The sequence below is a fragment of the Liolophura sinensis genome, chromosome 11 (genome assembly GCF_032854445.1).
Source record: "Liolophura sinensis isolate JHLJ2023 chromosome 11, CUHK_Ljap_v2, whole genome shotgun sequence".
In the NCBI taxonomy this organism is placed as follows: Eukaryota; Metazoa; Mollusca; class Polyplacophora; order Chitonida; family Chitonidae; genus Liolophura; species Liolophura sinensis.
In genome coordinates this window covers 15,838,359-15,862,404 of record NC_088305.1, presented here as the reverse complement: position 1 = coordinate 15,862,404, position 24,046 = coordinate 15,838,359, and the positions used below count along the sequence as shown (strand labels likewise).

General features: G+C 38.4%; 2 protein-coding genes across 3 annotated transcripts in view; both read right to left on the bottom strand.

Moving 5' to 3' along the window:
- The window catches only part of LOC135477575 (leucine-rich repeat flightless-interacting protein 2-like), a 47,448-nt gene that overhangs the window by 19,780 nt on the left and 3,622 nt on the right, over positions 1-24,046 (bottom strand). For both annotated transcript variants that reach the window (XM_064757722.1, XM_064757723.1), the window contains exons 2-7: positions 14,233-14,319; positions 12,302-12,355; positions 8,905-8,961; positions 8,239-8,409; positions 7,509-7,601; positions 6,740-6,890 (exon numbers count right to left, since the gene is read on the bottom strand). In XM_064757722.1, the coding sequence (XP_064613792.1) occupies positions 6,740-6,890; positions 7,509-7,601; positions 8,239-8,409; positions 8,905-8,961; positions 12,302-12,355; positions 14,233-14,319 (613 nt within the window). The remainder of the gene's footprint in view (positions 1-6,739; positions 6,891-7,508; positions 7,602-8,238; positions 8,410-8,904; positions 8,962-12,301; positions 12,356-14,232; positions 14,320-24,046) is intronic.
- On the bottom strand, positions 776-6,716 carry LOC135477708 (dentin sialophosphoprotein-like). The gene is made up of 2 exons (XM_064757901.1): positions 906-6,716; positions 776-857 (listed from the first exon to the last, which is right to left on the bottom strand). The coding sequence occupies exon 1, from the start codon at positions 6,714-6,716 to the stop codon at positions 3,678-3,680; it is 3,039 nt and encodes a 1,012-aa protein (XP_064613971.1). The 3' UTR covers positions 776-857; positions 906-3,677.

Below are 24,046 nucleotides of genomic sequence, written 5' to 3'. Positions count from 1 at the left end.
AATGTGCATACTTGACAAATACATGTATGGATTGTGCGTTTGCCAGCATTAGGTTTGGATCAATTTAGAAACTGTCCATCGGTTTATTTTACGTTTGTGAGCAAATTCACATTGTGTGTAAATCCCATTCATAGTCAGGATTTGATCCCCCAGATCTGTTAAGCATTTATTCGCTGAGACAAGAGGGGTACAGGTAGGATCCAAGTGAAAGAGGTGATGGTGAAAAAGGTGCCCAAGGCTTATAAATACTGATAGAATTATTGCAAGAGTCGCTTTCAGCTCACTAATGTTGATGCAACACTAATCAACATTAAAATTCACAAAAGTTGTTATATGAAAATGTTGATACACATTCCGGAGCATAACCAAGAAAAAAAATGTATTCACTGAAAACTAGTGTTTTGAGTTTCACTCAAAAGGCTATTGATGGGACACAGTAATAACCACAGGAACAGACTTGGCACTGACAAACAGAGAAAAATGTGCCACAGAAATACATACAGATGTGACACTAGTAGATAAAGTGCAATGTGTCACAGAAATAGACTCTACACTAAATAATACAGAAAAATGTACAACAGAAATAGGCTGAACACTGACCATGTGTCACGGAATTAAACTTGACATTATAAATAGACCAATGTACCAAGGAAATACACCTGACACCACCAGATGTAGACCAAAGTACATGTACCAAAGAAATACACCTGACACCATTTATTTATTTATTTATTTGATTGGTGTTTTACGCCATACTCAAAAATCACCTGACACCACCAGATATAGACCAATGTACATGTACAACAGAAATACACCTGACACCACCAGATACAGACCAATTTACCCAGGAAATACACCTGACACCACCAGATATAGACCAATGTACATGTACCACAGAAATACACCTGACACCACCAGATATAGACCAATTTACCAACGAAATACACCTGACACCACCAGATATAGACCAATGTACATGTACCACAGAAACAAACTTGACACCACCAGATATAGACCAATGTACCAAGGAAAATACACCCAATACACCCAACACCACCAATGTACATGTACCACAGAAATACACTTGACATCACCAGATATAGACCAATGTACATGTACCACAGAAATAAACTTGACACCACCAGATAGAGACCAATTTACCAAGGAAATACACCTGACACCACCAGATATAGACCAATGTACATGTACCACAGAAATACATCTGACACCACCAGATATTGACCAATGTACCAAGGAAATACACCTGACACCACCAGATATAGACCAATGTACATCTACCACAGAGATAAACTTGACACCACCAGATATAGATCAATGTACATGTACCACAGAAATAAACTTGACACTAATATACACAGATAAAGGTGGACCTTTACCACACAGAAAAAGACTTGACAAAGATAAAGAAGGACAAATACCACACAGAAACAGACTTGACACAGATAAAGATGGACAATTACCCCACAGAAATAGAATTGACACAGATAAAGATGGTCAAATACCACACAGAACAGACTTGACACAGACAAAGATGGACAAATACCGCATAGACTTGACGCTAAAAGATACATGTACAGTCCAATCGACACTGGTGAACGGAAATTTGTACACTTTTGACATTCACAGAAAAGTGAACTTGAAAAAGGGACAGTGCAATAAGACATATAAGCATACAAAACATACAGATGACAGGATGACAACTATATAGCATTTCACTTAAAAATAAGTATGTAAAAATGCATTTCAGAAGCACATACACGTAACGTGGCACTCACTCACGGACATAGACCAGACACCCGCGGATATAAACCTGACACCCCCAGAGAGACACACACACTTGGGCTGGTTTCATGAAGCGTACTTAGTGTTAGGTAGCCCTTTATATCATATGTTGTCATGGTACTTAAGGGCTTACTTAGCTCAACACACCCACGGATATAGACAGGACACCCACGGATATAGACAGGACACCCACGGATATAGACAGGGCACTGGCCCTTATTACATCTGGGTAATCAGCAAACTCTAATATCCTAAGACAAATTAACCTAAAATGGATACTGAATTCAACTGGCACACCTATGTGAAAGCAGTTGATGTGGCCTTCTTTATCATCTTGGAAATACCAAGCACGCAATACTATATGCCTGTATTGAGACAGGTCGCAGAAAACACAGTGGCACAGGACGCACAGGTGTATGTGCAATAACAACATGGCACAAAGGCAGCTGTGGGTTCAGTACACACAAATATACACGCGTGTACAGACGTGTTATGAAATGTTATTTTTTTGATTTGTTTTTGGTGTGATTAACGTATACACAGATCACAATTTTCCACGGCGTTCACAAATATGGAGCACATGCAGACACACATGTAGGCAAGAATTGTCTGATATAAATAAATGGAATTATGGAACATTGTGACCAACAATCATGTAACAAATAGTCTCAGGAAAGGCATGGTCAAAAGCCACATCAATTTTCTTTACTATATAATCATTATTCAAGACCAATTCTCCTTTTTAAGCCAATTACAAGTCATTTAACAATTACTTCTCCTAAAAATGTTCAACAAACTGTAACTTACGGCCCTGCTATTCAAGTGTCTTGAAAGACAAAAACTCTTAAAGCTAAATTCATAACATCTGGATGTAAAAGATCCTTCCATTGGCCAAAACTACCAGAGTAAAATCTATGAAACATCCATTAAAATTTAACTACATGCACCTCCCATCTCGACCATCACGCCAAATATACAGCTATAGAGACATTTGTCATGTTTGCAAAGCACATGTCAGATCTATGATTTTCAATAATGTTATGTTTATCAATACAACACAAACCAACCAATAAGAACTATGACTCGCTTCAATGATGTTTATCAATACAACCACACAAACTAACCAACAAGAACTGACTCGCTTCAATGATGTTTATCAATACAACCACAAAACTATCCAATAAGAACTTGCCTCACTTCAATGATGTTTATCAATACAACCGCACAAACTAACCAACAAGAACTATGACTCACAGGTTTTCATTTGCTTCAGTGGAAGTTATCATCAGATATTGCAAAGCTATTCATGTGCATCGGCACAATTTCACTTAAAGTAAAATGCCCTTTCTCAGAGCTCCTTGGCTAAAGAGCTCTCCATAGGTATGAAAAAAAAAAATACATGTATTTTATGTTCAAAACACATATTCAAAAATGCAATTAGACAATTCTTTGGGCCATATGCATGTATATTCAACAGCTACAATTCAACAGGGTAAGTACATCTGCCGACATTCAAGGATTTATGAAACATATTCGTGAAAGGTTCATTGTAAAGATTTAGTATTTAAGCTAGTGATGGATAAATGAATAAAACAGTTCAACACGTTTATTTTTGTCATTAAGACGGCTGTTAATCCATATTTTCTGCCACTACTTGCAAACTTAGAAGCGACGTCAGGTGCTAGATATTTTCATGTCCAAAAACAGAGAAAGCAAAGCAAAGATTAATGACTTAACATTAATCCTGAGGGTTGATGAAGACTTAAAAATATGGTTGAAAAACTTATTTGTGGCCTACATGTTTGGACATGTTACAAACTAAACTAAGGTCACCAGAAACGTTACGCTTCATAAATCTTTCTTGGAACAAATGTTTAAGTGCGACCGAAAATCTTTTTGAAAAAGCCTGAGCCTGGCTTTTGTCCTTTGCTATCCGGTGTTTTAACAGGTTCTGGCTCCTCGGCTTCTGCCTGCTCACCCTTAGGGCGTTCACGCCTAGATTTACGAGAACGTTTCTTTCTCTCTAATGGGACTGGAGAGTTTCCTTTAGGCTCTTCCCCAGATGGTGGAGGTAACTTCAGTTCCTCAACGAACCCCTTTGTTCTATTCCCCGCTCTACCTTTCTGCCTGTTATTAGTTTTTTTCTGCTCTGACTTAGCCCCATCTACCTTCCCACCTGTATCGCTTATGACAGAGTCCTTTGAGACACTTGCTTTGAGACAAGCAGAAGCTCCAAGGCCAGACTCAGTTGGGAATCCCTTCTCGCTGTCTGTCGGACTCACGAAAGAGTCTGATCCATCTGTGGTCAGGTTTTCTTTGCTGGCTGTACCACTGTCCACGGACGCAAGGTCAGAATATTTCTCACTCCCTTCATCCAGGTCTATATCATCCAGTGTGTACTCAGTCCCATCTTCCTCCTCTTCTTCATCAGCCAAGACTCCTGATGCTTCAGTTGCAACAGGCTCGGACACCATAGGATCATCCTTGTCAGTTTCGTATTCTTGTTTAGCTGTATCCTTTGGTGTGAGAAGCCGTCCCTCCTCTACAGATTCCTTACCAGTACAAGCTTCCTCCTTGGTGACAGACTGATCCTTTTCAACTCCTGGATCACCCCCTTGAGATTTACCCTCTGCACTGTCCACGTCAGCATCCTCGCTCTTCACATCATCCTTCACATCTGTTAGAGTCCCAGCATCGCTGTTTCGTTTTTGACACAAGTCTTCTTTCTCTGTGACTTTCTGGATGTCCTCGAGCAGTAAATCTGTTTCTGGCACCTCATCTTCACTAACACTCTTGGACTCCTCTTCCTGCCATTCATCATGCTTGTTAGCCACATGGTAAGAGTCACTCCTATGAACAGATGAAGTCGACTTTCTCTTAGAGGACTTCTGAGATTTCTTAGATCTTCTGCCAGATTTTTTTCTTTTCACAACCTCTCCCTCTGCGTCTGGCTCAGGTACATCTGTTTTGGGCTGTTCGTTCGCAGTATCCCCCGACACACTCTCCTCTTCTGCCTGATCATCTTTAGAACTGCCTTGTGGTGGAGAATGTTCAGAGACCTTTGACTTGTTCTCTGACAAGTTTTCATTTTCAGTTTTGTCAGAAGTCGCACAAGTTTGCTCTGTTTCAGCAGACACCTCTGTTTCAGCAACCATGCTCAACAATGAAACATCTGCTCCCTCTCCTACTTTGCCAGATGCATCTTGCTCAACACTTTCTGATTCAGCTTGATCATCCTTGGAAGTAACCTCTTCCTCAACAGAGGCAACACTTTCTCCCGTTTCTGGGAAGTCCTTATGTCCATCCGCTGGTGGACCAGTAGATTCCTCCTGTTTTGGACTGGCTGGTTCATCTGCTTTTTCTGTTGCCTCCAAATCAGCCTTTTCTGCCTCATGAGATTCTTCCTGAATAAGTTCTTCTCCTACACCTGAAAGACGCACATCACTATATGGCTCTTTCAAATCGTCATTGGGATCATGTCTAAGCTCAGGCCTGTCCAGAACAAGAACAGTTCCTGGGTTTTTCTCAACTTCATTAACACACAATTCATCATCTTCCTCAACATCTACTTCTGATTCTTCAGTTTCTGGATCAGAATGCTCTTCACCCTCAGAAGAATGTCCTTTCTCATCACCATCATCTCTTGCATCAGCTTCAGTTCCCTCTCCAGTCTTCTCCAGTTTTCCTTTCGACATTGCTGCCGAGGCATCTAATGGGGGATTGAGTTCATCTTCGCTTACATCCTCAGTCTCTTCATCAGGATTGTTGGACAACACTGTTTCCTTCTCAACATCTGGCTTGAGCTCCACTTCTTTCTGGTCCTCCTTATCAGTGAGCAGCTCCTCTGAAGCTGACTTAAACCGGTCTCTGTCAGAGACACTCTCAGCTGCAGTTAGCTCAGATTCTGCACTCTCAACTGTGGCCCCACCAATTTCCTCTTCAACCTTCTCATCTGAGTCGCTGTCAGGGTGGATTACGATAAGAGGTGGACTCTCTCGTACATGCTGCTCTGATGTCACATCAGCAGGCTCACGCAGAGCCTCATGACTTTCAGTCTCCTCCACTGCATCCATGAAGATATCGCTGTCTGAGTCTGCCTCGGAGCTTGTGCTTTCGGTCATCAGGCAAGTGTTCACATTATCAGACGCCTGCAACTCTTCCCCTTCCTGTTCCCCTATGTTTATTCCCACCCCAGGACTAGTTTCAGCTTCTGAACTTAAAGTAACATCTTTAGCATCACTATCATGAGGACTCGTTTCTGTAGTAACATTACATTCCACACGGTCATTTGTTTCAGACAGCTCCACCTCACCACCATCACTGACTTTTTCCTGCTCTGATACACTAATATCATTTTCTGTCTCTGTACTTAACTCACTACTATCACATGCTACTATCTTAACTTCTGCATTTGACAATGTGCCTTCACTAACAGTCTTATCTGAATCATTACTGTTGTTTACTTCTGCATCTTGAAACTCATCTGACTGTTTACCTTCTTTGATTTCAGAATCATTGTCTTCATCATTATGCCTAAATTCTCCACAAGAAGCCACCTCAAAAGCACCCGGCATCTCTAAGCCCGGCAACTCCTTAACCATGTCAGGCTCAACACTGTCATCACATTTCACATCTGACTCAGTATCAGATTTACCACCCTCAGTGCTTAACTGACTAACATGGGCACTGAAGTCATCTTTGGTTGTATCACTGTCAAATTCTTCTGCCGCAGTACCACGAGCATCTTCAACATTGCTTTCATTGTTAATTTCTAGAACATTTGCACTAGTTTCACCCTCATCATCATTAACATTATAAGTATCTTTTACATCATCAGGCTTAGAGCCAGTATCTTTACTACAACTACTGAAACTTAATGACTCAGACTCAATGGCTGAGTCATGCTGATACATGCTGGGTAACACTGGGGATGTACCTAGAGATCCTTCACCAGCCTCTTCTAAGATTTTGGCTGCCTCAGGTGAAACCAGCGCTGCACCTAGCTGAACAACGGGGCCGTTTGCATCAGGGTTCTTTGCCAGAGTAAGCTCCCCTGATTCTGAGCCTACTATAACCAGGCCATGATCCTACAGTAAACAGAACAAAGCAAAGCAAACATTTTTAAGGACATTTTTTTTCTTTAAAATTTCAATCAATATCGTCGGTTCCATTGCCTTAAGAACAAATTTCCCCATGTGCAATTTATTTATTTGATTATGATTTAATGCTGTGCTCAAACATTCTTCCACGTACACGGTGGTCAATTTTATGAGTGGAGAAAACGGTTGTGCCCAGGTTAACCCATCTGCCTTTGACAAATTACTGAAGAATCTTCGAACTTCCAATACACAGATGTGCACAATAAAATGGTGAACAAACGGCCCCATGGCCCCAAACAGTCCCACAAACAAATCCTCAAATTTCCTGTTCAAGGCCGGATTTGAATCCACACCTCGTTCCCAGAGGCACACAGTGAGAATGGATAGCATGTTCATGGTATACTCTCATGGAACTCAGATCAAGAAACTTTGCTGCTAATCAAATCTCTAACCATAAGCTATTCTCAGCCTATTTGCGGTTTTAATGGATCTTAGCTTAGCAATTAATTTAAATGAGTGTCTTTACAATTCCAGACAATCTTGAAGGATAATGCATACTAAACAGGCATAAAAATCTCACACCAATCTTTCTCAACACTTCCTTACCTGAATAAGCTTGTCTCTTTGAGCGAGCAGCTCTTTTACACAGTTAAAATCTCGCTCCAAATCTGCAAACTTTCTTTTGTGAGCTTCAAATTGCTGAAAAAAGGTAAAGTCATAACTAGTTAAATTGCAACATGAACACAGAAAGCATCGCAGCCGTGCCTCAGAGCACCGAATAATCAGAAATTCTGAAATCACACATTTCACTTCATGATGCATATGCTAATGGCTTCCACACAGGCAACCTAAACCATAATTGGAAACTTAACCACACTTGTTCAGGGTTCGATTTTAGATTTCAGAACGAGACTAGTAAAACTTCAGCCGATGTAGTAAATTTGTTTGGGTACTGGTCTGCCGGTCTTGAAAAAAAAACATATTACCTTCTTCACTGTAACAATTTGACTTACATTATTTCATGTTGTTGAAATACAAAAAACTCGTGTGTTTTCCCAGCACGAAAAACAATTCTGCGTGACTCATTTCTGTGGAGCTTTACCAAAGAGTCGAAGCCCATAAACATAAGACAGAACAAAAGACCACCGAAATGCTAGACTGTGTCAGAAATTAAGACAACAAATGTGTGACAATTCCAGATATAATCTTTGTAAACCTTCTCAAATCCATCCCAACATATTGTTGTTGTTGTTGAATGTGTTAAAGGCAGCTTACAAGCAAAGAAGTCCAATGCTGGGATTGACCCCGCACTTGTCTCACTTCCCTCCTGACTCACCCTACACTTATCCTTGTGCTCCCGCTGGAGTTCCATCAGCTGCTCCTCCTGGTCATCCAGCTTGTCCTTCAACAAATCCACCTGGTAGAGGAGCGCCTGCTTCTCATTGTCCAGCAGGGCTGTGTTCATCATCGCCTTCTTAAACTTCTCCTCCAGCTCGTATACCTGCGACTAAACATACCATACTGCTGTAAATACAGGCACAAATACATACCACAAGTGTAAAATGTACATATCCTCCATAAGTGTACATTTAAATACATACGAACATACATAAAACAGGTGTAAATTGTTCCACACCCATTACAGGTGTAAGTACTTAAAAATGAAATACTGCTACTTGTTTATATACATGTACAAGTTCTAGGGGTGTTAATACTAGTAACACATACATACCCAGTAAAGGTCTAAAATGTTAAATACTTACATCCTCATTACAGGAGCTCTCCGGCCGTAAGTGGGAAGGTCTGCCAGCAACCTGCGGATGGTCGTGGGTTTCCCCTGGGCTGTGCCCGGTTTCCACCCACCATAATGCTGGCCGCCGTCGTATAAGTGAAATATTCTTGAGTACGGCGTAAAACACCAATCAAAAAAAAAAAATCATTATAGGAGCAGATACATGCACACACACACACAAACTACAGGTGTTATCTGTTCAGTACTTACCTTGAGATCCCTTGTCTCATCCACATTATCATCTTTGACTGATCTTGACTTTCCCACCTGAAAAACAAAATAAACATACATGTATATCTTTTATTATTTCACTTGAATGCTGTTCTCGGTCTTCTCTGCTCGCCTTCAGGAATAGTGGGTTACTACGTTGGCAGTCATGTTATGTCAAACCACCAAATCTCATCCGTTACACACACATTATCAACCCCAGGGTCACCATGTGAAATACTGTTGTCCCTGAGTGAAATCATTCTTGATTTAGTTATTCACTTGAATGGCCACAAATGAAGATGGATCAGGTTCTTTCCGACCTCCTGAATAACTGTGCCATCAAAGTGTCGTGAGGAAAAAATGATTCCATCAAGATTCTGAGGAAGCGTTCACTAACATATAGCTCATTGGTAGACTTCACCATGCACATTTGTACTATAAAAATGTATAAGTACAGTAGTTCTTCAACCATTGCACATGTTTGCAAGGTGTTTAATCAAGCGTATTTTTAGGGCATCATTCTATGTAGACTCATAAAATTATACTTAAGGCCTTAAACTGGCCAATAAACCGTGTGGGGGGTGGGGGTGGGGGGTCTCCAAAATCAGATTAAATAAACCATAGAATCATAAAGCATAAATCACGCTGAAAGCTGCCATTTCAAATGTGAAAAGGTTCAGGAATTATTGCACACAATTACTATGAACTTAGAACTATATTAGATTGAAGGTGCATGTACATGTAGGTGACATGTGACATACATGTACATGTGGACTACCTCTACATGTACATGTCTCTCCCAATGTCATAATTTCATATAGTATACTCTCTTAACCGAAGAACAAAGTGCTGAGTCCCAGCAGAATCTTGTGACTGGCAGTCCAGAATATGGAGGCTGATATGAATTTTGCAAACATCTTTTTTTTTCTTTAGGAGTCGTACGATTGGAGGGAATGCTGAAGAACTCACATACTTACTTTGGTATGTTTTACACTGGTTAAATTATATAGTGTGGGTATGGCAGACAAACTAACGTTGTTAGTCCATGTACCCTAACAGCACAAAAAATGGTGGCCTAAAAAAAGAAGAGTATAAAAACAAACCAAAAAAAACCTCTGTGCTAACAAGAAAGTGGGGTAGATATGTACGCTTCAATGAGACAGAGCCCATGTGTTACCCAGACATGTTAAGAGTCTGTCCTCAAAATCATGTAATCTGAATCTAATTACACCATCCCATCATGAAGATTGGGGGTGTAGGGAAAAGGGTATAACACAAAAAAAAGGGGAGTCTGAGAAAGGGAGATAACCTTAGGTTAGGCAGACCCAGTGAGTGTGTACATGTGTGAAATCAGTGGGCTGCCTAGAGGGTGTAACCTAAGGACTCCAAAGGCAGATGACAGGGCTAAATTAAGCTGCTCATGACTGACTGGAGAAATAACAGTGTGTGTGAGATGGACAGCAGGGAGGAAGATGAGGGGGGAGGGGGGGGGGGGGGGTAAATGTGTTTGGGAGTTGTAGTTAAACCAGACCTAACCCTGACTACACAGCCAGGTGTATGCGTATGTGCATGTATGTATACATGTATGTAACACTGTATTTGCTGTTCTATCTGCCAGGGGTGTGCATGAGGAGAGCCTGAGATGTTTGTACACGAACACACAACTACACTGTATGATTTACTTAAAACTCTGTGCATATTATTCGCATAGCTTAGCCTTTACAATATTTATTCTCTACATGCATGACTTTTGGAGGTACAAAATACGTACATGTGTGTGTAATTCACATGTGAACTGTTTATGTATAAAACCTTCATGTGGGCAAAAAACACAGCATCAATAGATTTGATCTGATTTGTGTTTTATGCTGTACTCATAAATATTTCCCTTAGAAAACGGCGGCCAGCATTATGGTGGAAGGAAACTAGGCAGAGCCTGAGGAAAACCCACAACCATCTACAGGCTGCAAAACAGTCTACAGTAAAAAAACTTTACTCAGTTCTGTTTATTTCTTTATTTTGATAGGAGTTTTATGCCGCAAATATTTCACATATACGAAGGCAACCAGCATTAAGGTGGGAGATTTTCACAGGTTTACATGTACATGCAGCCAAATGTTTTGATTGTATGGTGGGCTCTACACACCATACTGACATGTATGGATGGCTCTACAGACCAGACTGATAATGTTTATTGTCAGTGATGCCAGGACAGTAGTATCTTGTTTAACCATGTTTACTTTTCATTTTTTCCTTTTCATTCTTTCTCTTCAAGTTACGAACTATATACCAACCAATAAGCTTGATGTTTTGACACTTTTATGACTATTAGCAGTAAAACAGTACTTTGAACAGAGCAGAATTTTTACCTGGTCTAGATGTCCTTTATTTGTAACAAATATGCTACGGCCGTGTCTACACGGACCTTGCATCAACATCTTGTTGAGTACAATCATGTGTGCGCAAATTTTAAAATCACAACAACGTCCCATAAAATAGAGTCAGGACATACAAGTTTTTAAGACTAAAGAAATAGATTACAAGAACATTATTGTTAATTCAAGGTCTCTGTAAAGCTTCTAAGTCTGGAAATAATGTAAACACAGTTCGCATATGGTTTATGACACAAATGTCTTGCAGGGCTATCTGTTTCTTGTACAGTAATTAGTTTACCTAGTTCTCTGACTAACTTATTTGTTCTCGGTGTGGCCGCTGAACGTTTATATTTGTAACCAACACCCGAGAGATTTATTTAGACAGTCATAAATGGCGGCAGTTGGCTATAAATATAGGTGTTATACACAACTACTCCAGCTCCTGTGCTGGAGGCCATCAAAGTGCATTCTAACATACAGCATTCAAGTAAATCAAGCCAGACTGTCTATTTCTGACAAATGATCAATTGAACATATCTCATATATACACATATTTCTGGCAGACATTTTTTTTTTGGCACCCTCAATTACTTATTGCTACCCAAATCATTGATCAGGCTGACCCAGTATGACCCAGTCTGTCACAACCTCTATCCACTATCCTGCGTCGCCCACTACTCCTGCCCACACACATTGTGAGTATCTATATCTCAGTCATAAGCTCAATTACTGTACATGTAGGATTCATGCTAATATTCTGTGCATACATGTAGTTACTTCTTTCAATGGTGCTTTACCCCTTACTTGAGACTATTTCCTCATGTTGTGATGGCCAGCATTACAGTGGGAAGTCTGAGGCATTGATGAGATGATCCACATAGTGTGCAGAGAGCACCTGTCATGAGGTAATATTATTACACTGCATTAACACTTGACAAAATGACCCTTCACCCTATTTCCATCACACTGCTTACGTAAGGCAACCAGTAAGTAACAAGGATGCAGATATATGTAAGTCTTACCCTAGAATAATCTGTATTCGTAATCTCATACACTCTGTCTGTTTTTTCTTCAGTCTGAAAAACAAAGCACAATTTAAAACCAAACATGCTTCCTTCTTACAACATCAACAATACATGCAACATTGCAAAATCTCCAAGTGAGACAGGAAACTGGAGTTTAAGGAAGTTTATCACTGTGTAAATAAAATCTGCCGATTTCCATTTATTTAACTATTCGACTGTTGTGTAATGCTGGAATACGCTATGGAACAGAAATTGTCAGGTACATGAACAAGATGGTGGTCAGTTTGACAGATGGAGGAAACCAGAATGCCCGGGGAAATGTACTGACTTACACAAATCAGTAACTTGTCAAGGTTATGTACCCAGGCCCCTTTTAGAATATTTTTTGAACTCAATTTAACAATATATACAAGGGTAGCTAGTCATGAATAAATAATAAATCTGGACACTAATCTTTTAACCGTTACTCAAGTCAGGGCTTGCAAAATCTGAAATAATCTGGTAGCCCTTTGGGCAGCTTACATTGGAAACTTGGTATGCCATATTTTTTTCAAACACAATTTGCAGTAACTGTCTTTATTAAATTCACTTATAGACATTTTCAGCATTCCAAACAGGTCAATGTATTTTATCATTCGTAATAGTCACTATTCAGACTATCATTTCGTTTCTAAAAGTCACGGTACTGCAAGCCCGCAAATAACTAATTGACTGGAATCAATGTGTCAGATGTCAATGACTTTGCGCCTGCCATTTAAAGTTTTGAGCCAGACAATTTTTTTTCTGATTTACACGGAGATATTAAATGTGGACTGCAGGCAGACAAAATAGTTAAAATGTGTAATAAGATGTTTGCTTCAATAGATTTCTTGCCTTACTTTTTCTCCACAAAAGGATTAACTTCTCAGTTTTGCTTTGAAGGGGAAATTCGTACGATTCTGCTGATTTGACACTTTCACAATATTACACCTACGATGTCATTAACCTTATTAATGACAGACCGACCAAACATATATGATGTGGATACAACTACAAACAGCGCCATCTATGATGTCACTTCTACACACTTAGATTGGCTATGTTTTGACCCTTTCTTGTTTTTAACTGCATTAAATATGTGCATGCTACTAGAATAATGAATGTAAGCCAAGACACCACCTATGTTCGATACATAATGACTCACTTTACTGTTAAGAGCCCGAATAACGTGTGGGTGTTCAGTGGGTGTTCAGTGGCTGGGCAACGGAAATTGGACCATGTATAATGCTGTAACGATCTGAGAAACGTTTTTAATTTGTTTGAGAAAGGTTCTACCTCTGTGATATCTCGTACTCAGAAACGTGAACAAGACAGCAGTACTGACAAATTAATGTTAATGTACTTAAACAAGCTCACACAACTGAATACTTAATCTTTTTATGGATCTCAGAATTTCTACTGGACAAAACAAATGACTGGCTTCAAGTGTAGTTGAAGGATATTTGGCGCATGTACATTTTACAATACGTACATGTGTACCTAAGTTAGAATGGCCGAATGACTCGATCGGCAGAGCAAGGGAACATGGATGAACCCCTGCAAATGTTTCCCCTGTCATCATACGAATACAAACGAAATGAATTAGGTATTCACTTGGTTCACATTTGAGTCTAAAAAATTGGTAGCACGATGATGTCAATTTCTAGTAGCCCGAAAAAAAAACCCTTGTTGTCCTGGGACCTGAGGCTAGCGATTTTGCGAGCTCTGCTGGTACATAACAAACCCCTTCACATACAGCTACAGCCAAGAAAGTGAAGTTGGATTTGTGAACATTAAACAAAAGCCTTTTTTCCCCCTTGTTCCCTGAAATCCAAATGTATGTATGGGAAGCAAAATAACTGGGAAAGTATGAGAAATACTAACTCAAATTATCAGAAAAAATGACCCACCTCTTTCTGAAGCCGCTCCAATTCCTTCATGCGGATTTCTCGCGCTTGAGCTCGCTCGGCTCTCTTGGCCGCGAGGCGTGATTCTGCCTAAAATCACAAATGAAGTGAACATATTCAGTAAAAATATACACAGACAGTTACATACATACTGTACATGCAAGCAAATCATTTCACTTTCTATTGCCCTGTACTTTTCTGGACAAAATATTCTTTTAGTCCAGCAAAACCAAATGTAGCATGAGACAAAGACTTCATTTTGTTGTCTGGACTATAAATTTGTATTATCCAAGTAAGCCAAACATCACACAGTAAGTTGTGTTCCCACAGTGCAATCTGTCATGTTCTCTGAATTGCATGAAATTGTGTTGGCCTGTATTCATTCCGCTTGTCAAATTAACCAAGTCGAAATTACAAAAATGGCACGAAATGAACCTCTCTCAGTCCCATTTTGGACACACTGCACGCATTTGCTTTCCTGTAGCCAGACCCCATAGAAACTTATACATGCAGTTCCACTAGGCTGAGTCAGGGACCTCCGTGGCCATAATGCTGGCCGCCGTCGTATAAGTGAAATATTCTTGGGTACGGTGTAAAGCATCCATCAATCATATAAATAAATAAGTAAATAAATCTAACTAAATCGTACACATAAATCACACAGCATAAATAAGCACTACACTGTACCAAACACCTGCCAAAATTCATCAAATCAGATGACAATTTACAACAAAACAACTTACACTGAGACAGTCGTAGTCAATGGTTAAAAAATACAGCACTGTATCATACCGACATGATTAAGTCACATATGCACATCTCAATTTAACACTTCGATACTGTCAGCTGCGGTGACTCATAACGGATAACATGTGCATCTCACTATATCAAATATTCTTATCATACAGCACATGGAAGTTCTAAACTGTAAACCAACATCTGCAGAAATAGACCCGCTTTATCATCGTCATGACAATTTTGTCATCATAGCATCACATATATCTACATACAAACTTCAGTTGTTTACTACAAAACTTACATGTCCAAGTTATTGGTTAACAAATACAGGAATATGTGCACCCATTCATACGACCAAGTAACATGTACATCTCAATGCAACTCTTCTGTAAAGTACAAGTTCATGTAGTGAAACATGAAGGATACATGTACCACGTACATGTAGATGTGACAAAGTGAAACTTACAAACGCCTCTGGTACACGATGTGTGCATGCAAACCTACATCCAAAACTGAGTGTGTCCAGAGATCTCTGTTATATCAGTGTGTTAACAATTTCCTGATTAACAGGAAGATATTGCCTGCAAAAATTATGCAAATTATGCAAAAATAAAAATATAGGTAAAACCTAAGTACTGTAAGTGTATTTGATATGAATTATAAACCCATTTTAAAGTAATAAAACAGTGTTAAACTGAAAGCACTCGACACATGTGCATGTACTTGTGTATCAACCCTGGAAACATGCTGGTACATGACATGACTGGCAAATTTACCATTACCCAGATTATTAAATAAGTGACAATGTTTGTTACAAGTGGCAATTTCGTCCTGTACCAGATTTTGGCCACTTTTAAAATACTGCAACCTTATTTCCAGACAGTCCTGTCATTAGTCAGGTGGAAAACATCATCCGTATATATATCAGGTACAGTATGCAAACCCATGGTGGGTAAATGCGCTTGTAATATTCCATAAAGCTGGGGCACACACGTACATGTAAATGTGGATAATGATGGTAAGAACATCCATGTACGGGGATACATACTACACGCGTTTCTGTACAAAACCACTGGATGGGTTTGAACTCCAATCTCACATAGACACTTGGCGAATGCACCTCACCAATCAAGGAACAGACAGGCCGCATGTTTGTTCTTTTAGACAGCATTCATGAAACAGAGGCGATTTATGACAATTTGTGTAAATAAACAAGTAAATAAACTTTGGATTTTATGTTTCTGTGCATCTTGTACATGTACCTGACAACTTTTTTACTTGTTAAATACAAACTGTTGTTAAAACATTCAAGGTTAAGCCTGAAAAGGAAAAAAAAAATGCAGTTGGTGGGATTTGAGCCCAAGATGCAAGGTTACATTTTTCTACCCCTACTGTGACAGGAACACACACATTAAACCATAAGCCACTAAGACCTGTGGTGTTTGTTCAGATGAGGGGCGGTACTGGTGTGTATACAATGAAAGAGCAGTGCAGCTAGTACTACAACAAATCAAGCCTACAGGGTAGTTTCCCTTCAGGGCTCTGATTACAACACATGAGGAGAGGTGACTCATCTTATGTCAGACTCTCGCTGAACTGATTATTCACACCTTCCGGCCGCTCAATCAAACACTACCGCAGTAACACAGAGAGACAGAGAAAAAGGCCTATTCCTGTCAGTGCTCAAGACAAAGAGAAAACAATGTTTAAGCCAAGGGGTGTGGTTTTAAAAGGGTCTATATAATGTGTTCTGTAAATTCTGTGTACAGCCTTTACAATGCTGGTATTTGTGTTATAGGGTTATCTGGACTTGGGATAGACATACATGTACATATGCCCACGTACAAAGTACACAGTTAACGTGACTTGTCAAAGCACGGGTTTGAGGGATTTGCTGTTTTAACACAGATCTTGTTCACTAACACATTGGAGGTCAGCTTTCACGGCTGGGGAAAATGAGCGGGCAATAAATACTTAGCCATCTACAATGCACACCTATTTGTACACCGAGACATTTTGATAACACAAGTGGATTATTTGGTCACTAAACTTTAGGGAAGTGGATATGGTGTAATCTTGTAAAAGATGCATTCTCCCTTAAAAACTACCATGACAGCTCCCTTCTCATAAAGTTAAAAACTTATGACGTTTTGTGATTAAAAAGTTTTGAAAGTTTTAGGGCAACTTTCAATTAGGCATCATTTAAAATACATATACGGGTGTCACCTCTGTGATCTCCATTGAAGTGAATATTATGGTGCTACCAGTGAAAATTTTCTATTTTAATGTTTAATTTTCAGAAAGTGCATACATGGTGCTTTAACCGAACTTGTGATGAACTCTTCTAATATGAAAAATAATGCAGTTTAAAACTGAAAATAACAAGAAGTCACCTTTGCAAACCAAAAAATTCTATGCCAAACAACACATTTACATATTAACATAGATTGTATGTATGTAAGTGACAAACACAATCTCACTCCCCAAGGTGAATGTCAAACACAGAAAACTTATGCATGCAATACCAAACGCACATGTACAACTAAACAAACACTGCATGTACAACTAAACAAACACTGCATGTACAACTAAACAAACACTGCATGTACAACTAAACAAACACTGCATGTACAACTAAACAAATACTGCATGTACAACTAAACAAACACTGCATGTACAACTAAACAAACACTGCATGTACAACTAAACAAACACTGCATGTACAACTAAACAAATACTGCATGTACAACTAAACAAACACTACATGTACAACTAAACAAACACTGCATGTACAACTAAACAAACACTGCATGTACAACTAAACAAACACTGCATGTACAACTAAACAAATACTACATGTTCAAATAAACAAATACTATATGTACAACTAAACAAATACTATATGTACAACTCAACAAATACTATGTACAACTCAACAAATACTGCATGTACAATGTACAACTAAACAAATACTACATGTGCAATGTACAACTAAACAAATACTACATGTGCAATGTACAACTAAACAAATACTGCATGTACAACTCAACAAATACTGCATGTACAATGTACAACTAAACAAATACTACATGTGCAATGTACAACTAAACAAATACTACATGTGCAATGTACAACTAAACAAATACTACATGTGCAATGTACAACTAAACAAATACTACATGTGCAATGTACAACTAAACAAATACTACATGTGCAATGTACAACTAAACAAATACTACATGTGCAATGTACAACTAAACAAATACTACATGTGCAATGTACAACTAAACAAATACTACATGTGCAATGTACAACTAAACAAATACTGCATGTACAACTCAACAAATACTGCATGTACAATGTACAACTAAACAAATACTACATGTGCAATGTACAACTAAACAAATACTACATGTGCAATGTACAACTAAACAAATACTACATGTGCAATGTACAACTAAACAAATACTGCATGTACAACGAAACAAATACTACACAAGTACACTCATCCAGACCAAGAGGCAATAAAATATCCTAACATCATATTCCTTCACTAGAAACCCCGCTTACAATATAGAAAATTCATTCTTGGGATGCAAAGCAGATAATACCAATCAGCAATTACAGATGTTTATCTGTTATCCAAGAATTAAGTCCTGAAAACAGTGTGCCCCTTATCTCTTTGTAGTCTACCTGTACAAGAATATATTCCCACAACTTCTTTTACACAAACCACACACAACAGCAATTATCTCCAAACCTGTCAGACATAAAAATTTTCCTCTACAATAATCGCTTTTTTTTCATAATTTGGATGACGGCAATTGAATCCAGTAAAACATTTTGATTGTTTTACCTGGTGTTATCTTAATCACATTTTGATGGCATTTTTCTAACACGGCTGAAATAAATTAAAATTCGGGTGAAACCCTGATGTTGGTTAACGGCCGAACATAATTTACTGCCATAATAATAATATTAAAGTTTGATAACTTGCTTTTAAATCTGCCATTCAACACATAAAAAGATTGAAGATATAGAGTTCACACTTCTACATGTACATGAGTGCCTCAAATGTTTCCATATCCCAGTATGTTCTGAATTCTCCGCTGGCACATACAGTATACTGCATGTATATGTATGAATTATGAGTATTAATACGCATGTGAACATGTACAATTCTCTTCATGAATAAACACACACAATATTATAATAATAAGTAGAACTGTCCAAATTTACATGGTCACATGGTATCTACAGGTCATCATTACCGGGTTATGAATGGAACATGCTAATTTACCAGGCTGAGCAATTTAGGAGAATAAGGATCATTTGTAAGCATATTGCACACATGTAAATGTACATTGTGAACAAGTAAAGTTGGGTATTAACAAGCCTTAATAGTAGTACTGTACATGAACGGTTAAAAACACTGGGCTGGTGGGGGTGGGCAGCATTATCACAAATACCTCAATTAGGGAACACATTTACATAATAGGTACATGTGGGGTGCATCAATGTAATTAATGAGTAAAATGAATGCCAATGCAACTTAATTTTCTTCAAAAACTTTCAACGTAATATAACTGGAGGTTTTCCTGCACATATCGACTTTGCACTGGCCTGGAACTGCACCTACATGTAACTTTGTAACACCACTTTCCTGCCTTAGAACTGGAATTTTGTACATAACTAAGTTGCTGTACAATTACATGTACTCCTTCTGCAGCAATATTCTGAAAGTTATAGCCTACTGATCTCTAAAAGGTGTTTTACGATTGTTTAGCAGGTTAGATAATACCCTACTGGAAAAACTGTATGTTTCAGCACCAACAGTAATATTTTAAGACCTTTATTTCTAAAAAGTTATTTTTTGAGCAAATATTTAGGACAAATACAGTCATTAGATTAACCTTTCTGTGAGTACATGATCAAAATACACTGTGTGGTTTGCTCAGTTGGATACCACATGCTTTTCTGCATGTGATATAATTGCCATTGGGAAATCACACAGGATATCAAGGCTACATTTACATGTATATTGTAAAAGTAGTAACAGGAATAATTCCATTTCAAACGGTTCAATTCTACCTTAATCCAACCAGAAGAATGTACTAACGATTATAAATGGATACAGTTACATATATTACATCATCATACACAGCTTCAACAGAAATACTGCTACAACACAAAAAGGCTGCAAAGGCTGAACAATTGTAGTCTGAAGAAATGTTTTTTTTTTTTAAGAGGGTCACTATGCTATACTGGATACCTAACACAAATGGCATAATAAAGTGATCTATGGTACAATGTACATACAGTCTACACTTAATACCTAGATACAGTAAAGTGCAGGTGCATGTAGGTGTACTAGATTCTGACAGTATATGAGCTACATGTATGGTAGACCGTAAAGGCCATCTGACACTACATCATTATAGATGTGCATGTCAAGTGGATGTTGAGAATTGCTGGAGGGCACATGTCTGCCTTGTACATATGCATGCTTGCCCGGGTCTATGATGTATCAGGGTAACACAGACCTGAACAAGCCGACAGACTTACATGTTTGCTACATATTTAATAATTCTTCTCTACAACAGTACATACACTATATTTCATCTAAAGTTAGGCAGTTTTCACGGAACACATTTTGTTAAATTCTGATGTATTCATCCACTGTAGAGGGCCACTTAAAGTCCTAGTTCAGCAAAATTACCTGTCATTAACAAGTAAAAGTTTGGTATATGATTTGAGTGGAGACCAGTGATAAACGTGCCAAAAAAGAAGAAATGGAAACGCAAAAGAATGATAGAAGTATTGACCGGTATCAGTAGCATTCTTTCTCAGCTGACAATTGCAGAGCTTGTAGTATGATGACCGCTGCATACCTGCACATAAAATAAAACCTTAGTATTCAGAAAAGAGATCTGAACTCAAATTAATTTTATTTGTCTTTAAAGCCAGTGTTTCAAACTATCAGCTCCGTGTCATCAGCCATGTTTATAACTACTCGTCTTAAACACCACATGGTCAAGAAGACGTGTTCCAAAAATACATGCTATCTACTTTTTAAGATATCCTATAATGTTAAAATGATTCATAAAAATTAAATTTGAAGTGCAGCGCCAATACCGCCTAGATATTCAGCTGCTGTTTTCTTGGTGGGTGTTTATGCCTGATCTATGCTGCCAGATAGAACTAGGACTTCTCAGTTCCCTGTCTTTGCAAATACTAAAGAAAGAATCTCTGAGACAAAGAGTCAATGCAATGAAGTCTATTTCTGGTTACATATGATAGATTATATGGACTTCTTAGGTAATGAGAACCTTTATTTGAAACCATAGTGTATGTCATATAGAGTCGGTTGATGTATCAAGTTTTTGTCAGTGCACAAGTCTTTTTCAAATGGCCTGAAGTAACTCTAAATTAAATTAGAATTAAACTTCTAAAATTATAGTTTCCTAAAAGATCATTTAGTGTAAAGGAATAACATTAGTTTTATCGCATTTTATGTTTAGTAAAGCGAGTTATACCATGCCAAATTCCTTAACTCTCTCTAAACTGCGTTCTATTATGCGCTATGAAGAGCTGGAGAGTCTGATCAGCTGTCTACTTGTGACCTCACGTTATTGATACAATGTTCTGCAGACAAGTTTGGTCTGAAAATGCAAAGCGCACAAAAAAATAAAAACCTCATAAAAACAGCTCACACTTGTATTAAGTTTACATTCTTGGTATGAATTTGTGGAGTTATGTTCGTTGTAAGAAAATTTTTCATGATGGCGTTGTCACTGAAGTAGCACTTAAAATATCTTTGTGAAGTTGTGAAAATTTCTTATTGGAAAAACTAAAAAAATATCATTTAAAAGCCTTCAAATGATTCTGAAAGTGCATTTTTATACATCAAACTGGGTGAAATACATTACATGTAGCTAGGGTGTTCTGAGCCTTTTCCTACTGCATGAATGCATGCCATGACTTATTTCCACACGAAATTTAAATTCCAACTAAAGCTGGTAAATGGAGCATCAGTGTCAAGGGAATGATGTCCTGCATAAAAACACAAACCACAAAACACAAAGCTGCTCAGGAAATTTTTAAGAGTCAATACAAGAAGGAAAAGATAAAAGTGTTCTGCAGATGCTTGGCTTTGAGACTCGTACCTTTGCATCTGCTTGATCAACTATGCTCCCAAAAGACTAGCTTTAATTTCTTCACATTTCTGATCTGTACCATAACATTTCTGATCTGTACCATCACATTTACTCTCTGTGTAAGTACAGAGACAATTTGAATCTTGAGTAAAACAAGGAAGTCAAGAGCACACGTGCTGAACACAGCAAATTTCCACACAAAAGGAATGTCTGTACCTACATGTACATTGTAACACTGGTATGTAATTCTGATGTCACATGCATAAATACAAATGTTTACTGCGCATATAATCACGCACATTATACTCGCAAATATAACTAGGGTAACCTGAACAAAAGCCAGGTATGAAAGAACAGACATTCAGGAAGTACATATATTGCCAAAGCTAAACTTATTTGGTCTGATGCTTCATCTATATATTTATACAATGAATAAAGCAATACATGTACATGCAACTGTCCTGTGCCAGTTTGAGATGTTATAGTTATATCAAACTCCACAACAGGACAAGAACAGCCATACACTTGTTTCAAATGGATGAAATAGACCAAAACGTCAATGGACAGACCAACGGGTACAAACCTAAATGTATTTAGTACTGTCTCCCCAGGGTATCTGTAGGGGATAAATTAAATGACCTTTGACAAGTAGCAAAAACAGACGTAGATATTCAGCATTTGGTACTTGTCTGCCTTGCTTGTGTTTGGTCTTATTGCTTTTTTTTTTGGCGTTTGTTGTTTATTTTATACAAAGAGGGAAATCTCTTATAAGGAATACCTAGTGCAAGCAATCAGCTAATGTTTTCTGCTACTGCTTCATCTATTATCTGCATTTCCACGCACAGATTACGATGGCACTCAGAGGAATTCATCATGGTTATGGGTCATTTCCTCAACCCAGGATTACATGTACATCATGTCCAAATTAACACAGAAGTCAGCATTAGATTTTGTAGAGCTCAGACACGTGCAGTGAACATCCTGTATTACTTTTTCATTTTTAGCATGCTGTCGGGCCTTTGTTTATTTATTACTTTGATTGGTGTTTTACGCCGTACTCAAGAATATTTCACTTATACCATGGCGGCCAGCATAATGGTGGGACGAAACTGGGCAGAACCTATGGGAAACCCACGACCATCCTCAGGCTGCTGACAGACCTTCCAACATACGGCCGAAGAGGAAGCCAGCATGAGGTGGACTTCAACTCACAGCAACCCCATTGATGAGAGGCTTTCGGGTCTTTACGCTGCACTAGCGTGCTAACCAACTGAGCCATGGAGGCCCCTCGGGCCTTTGTTAGTTGTTACTATAGATGTGGGTGTTCAGAATGATAAGTTATCTGACAATATTTGGAAGAGTTATTTCATGGAAACAAACACAATAGGCAGAAAAGAATGGGATAAAAATCCGCTTGATCGTAGAAATGAAAGCAGGTTAAGTCGCAAACTGAAGTTTTTACATTTCTGTAGAACATTTCCTGTCAAGTTTTATGATTCAATGAGAAAACACACATTTGACCCCTTTTATTATAGCATCAATAATGCACTGAAGTAGACAATGTGTAATGTATGTGGTTTTATAATCATCGACCAAATTTTCAGTCCACCGTTCAAGTTTCCTCTCAGTGTGTATCACAAAATGCAGTAACATTAACAGCCCAGTTATCTGCAAGTCCTAAAAGCACGTATACTAGTAAGTACAAGGGTAGGTAAATGCAGGTATACCTGCAAACGCTGCAAAATTCAACTCTTCTAAACTCACTAGCTTTAGATACTCATCAGACTAGAATGAGTCACTAAAAGACAAAATGTCTGAGGAAATGATTTACCGGATCATTAATACATGTATGCCATGGCCATGTTTAAGAACCAGTGTAAAAATTACCCTTTCAGATAGCATGTGGTTGCATGTGCATGACA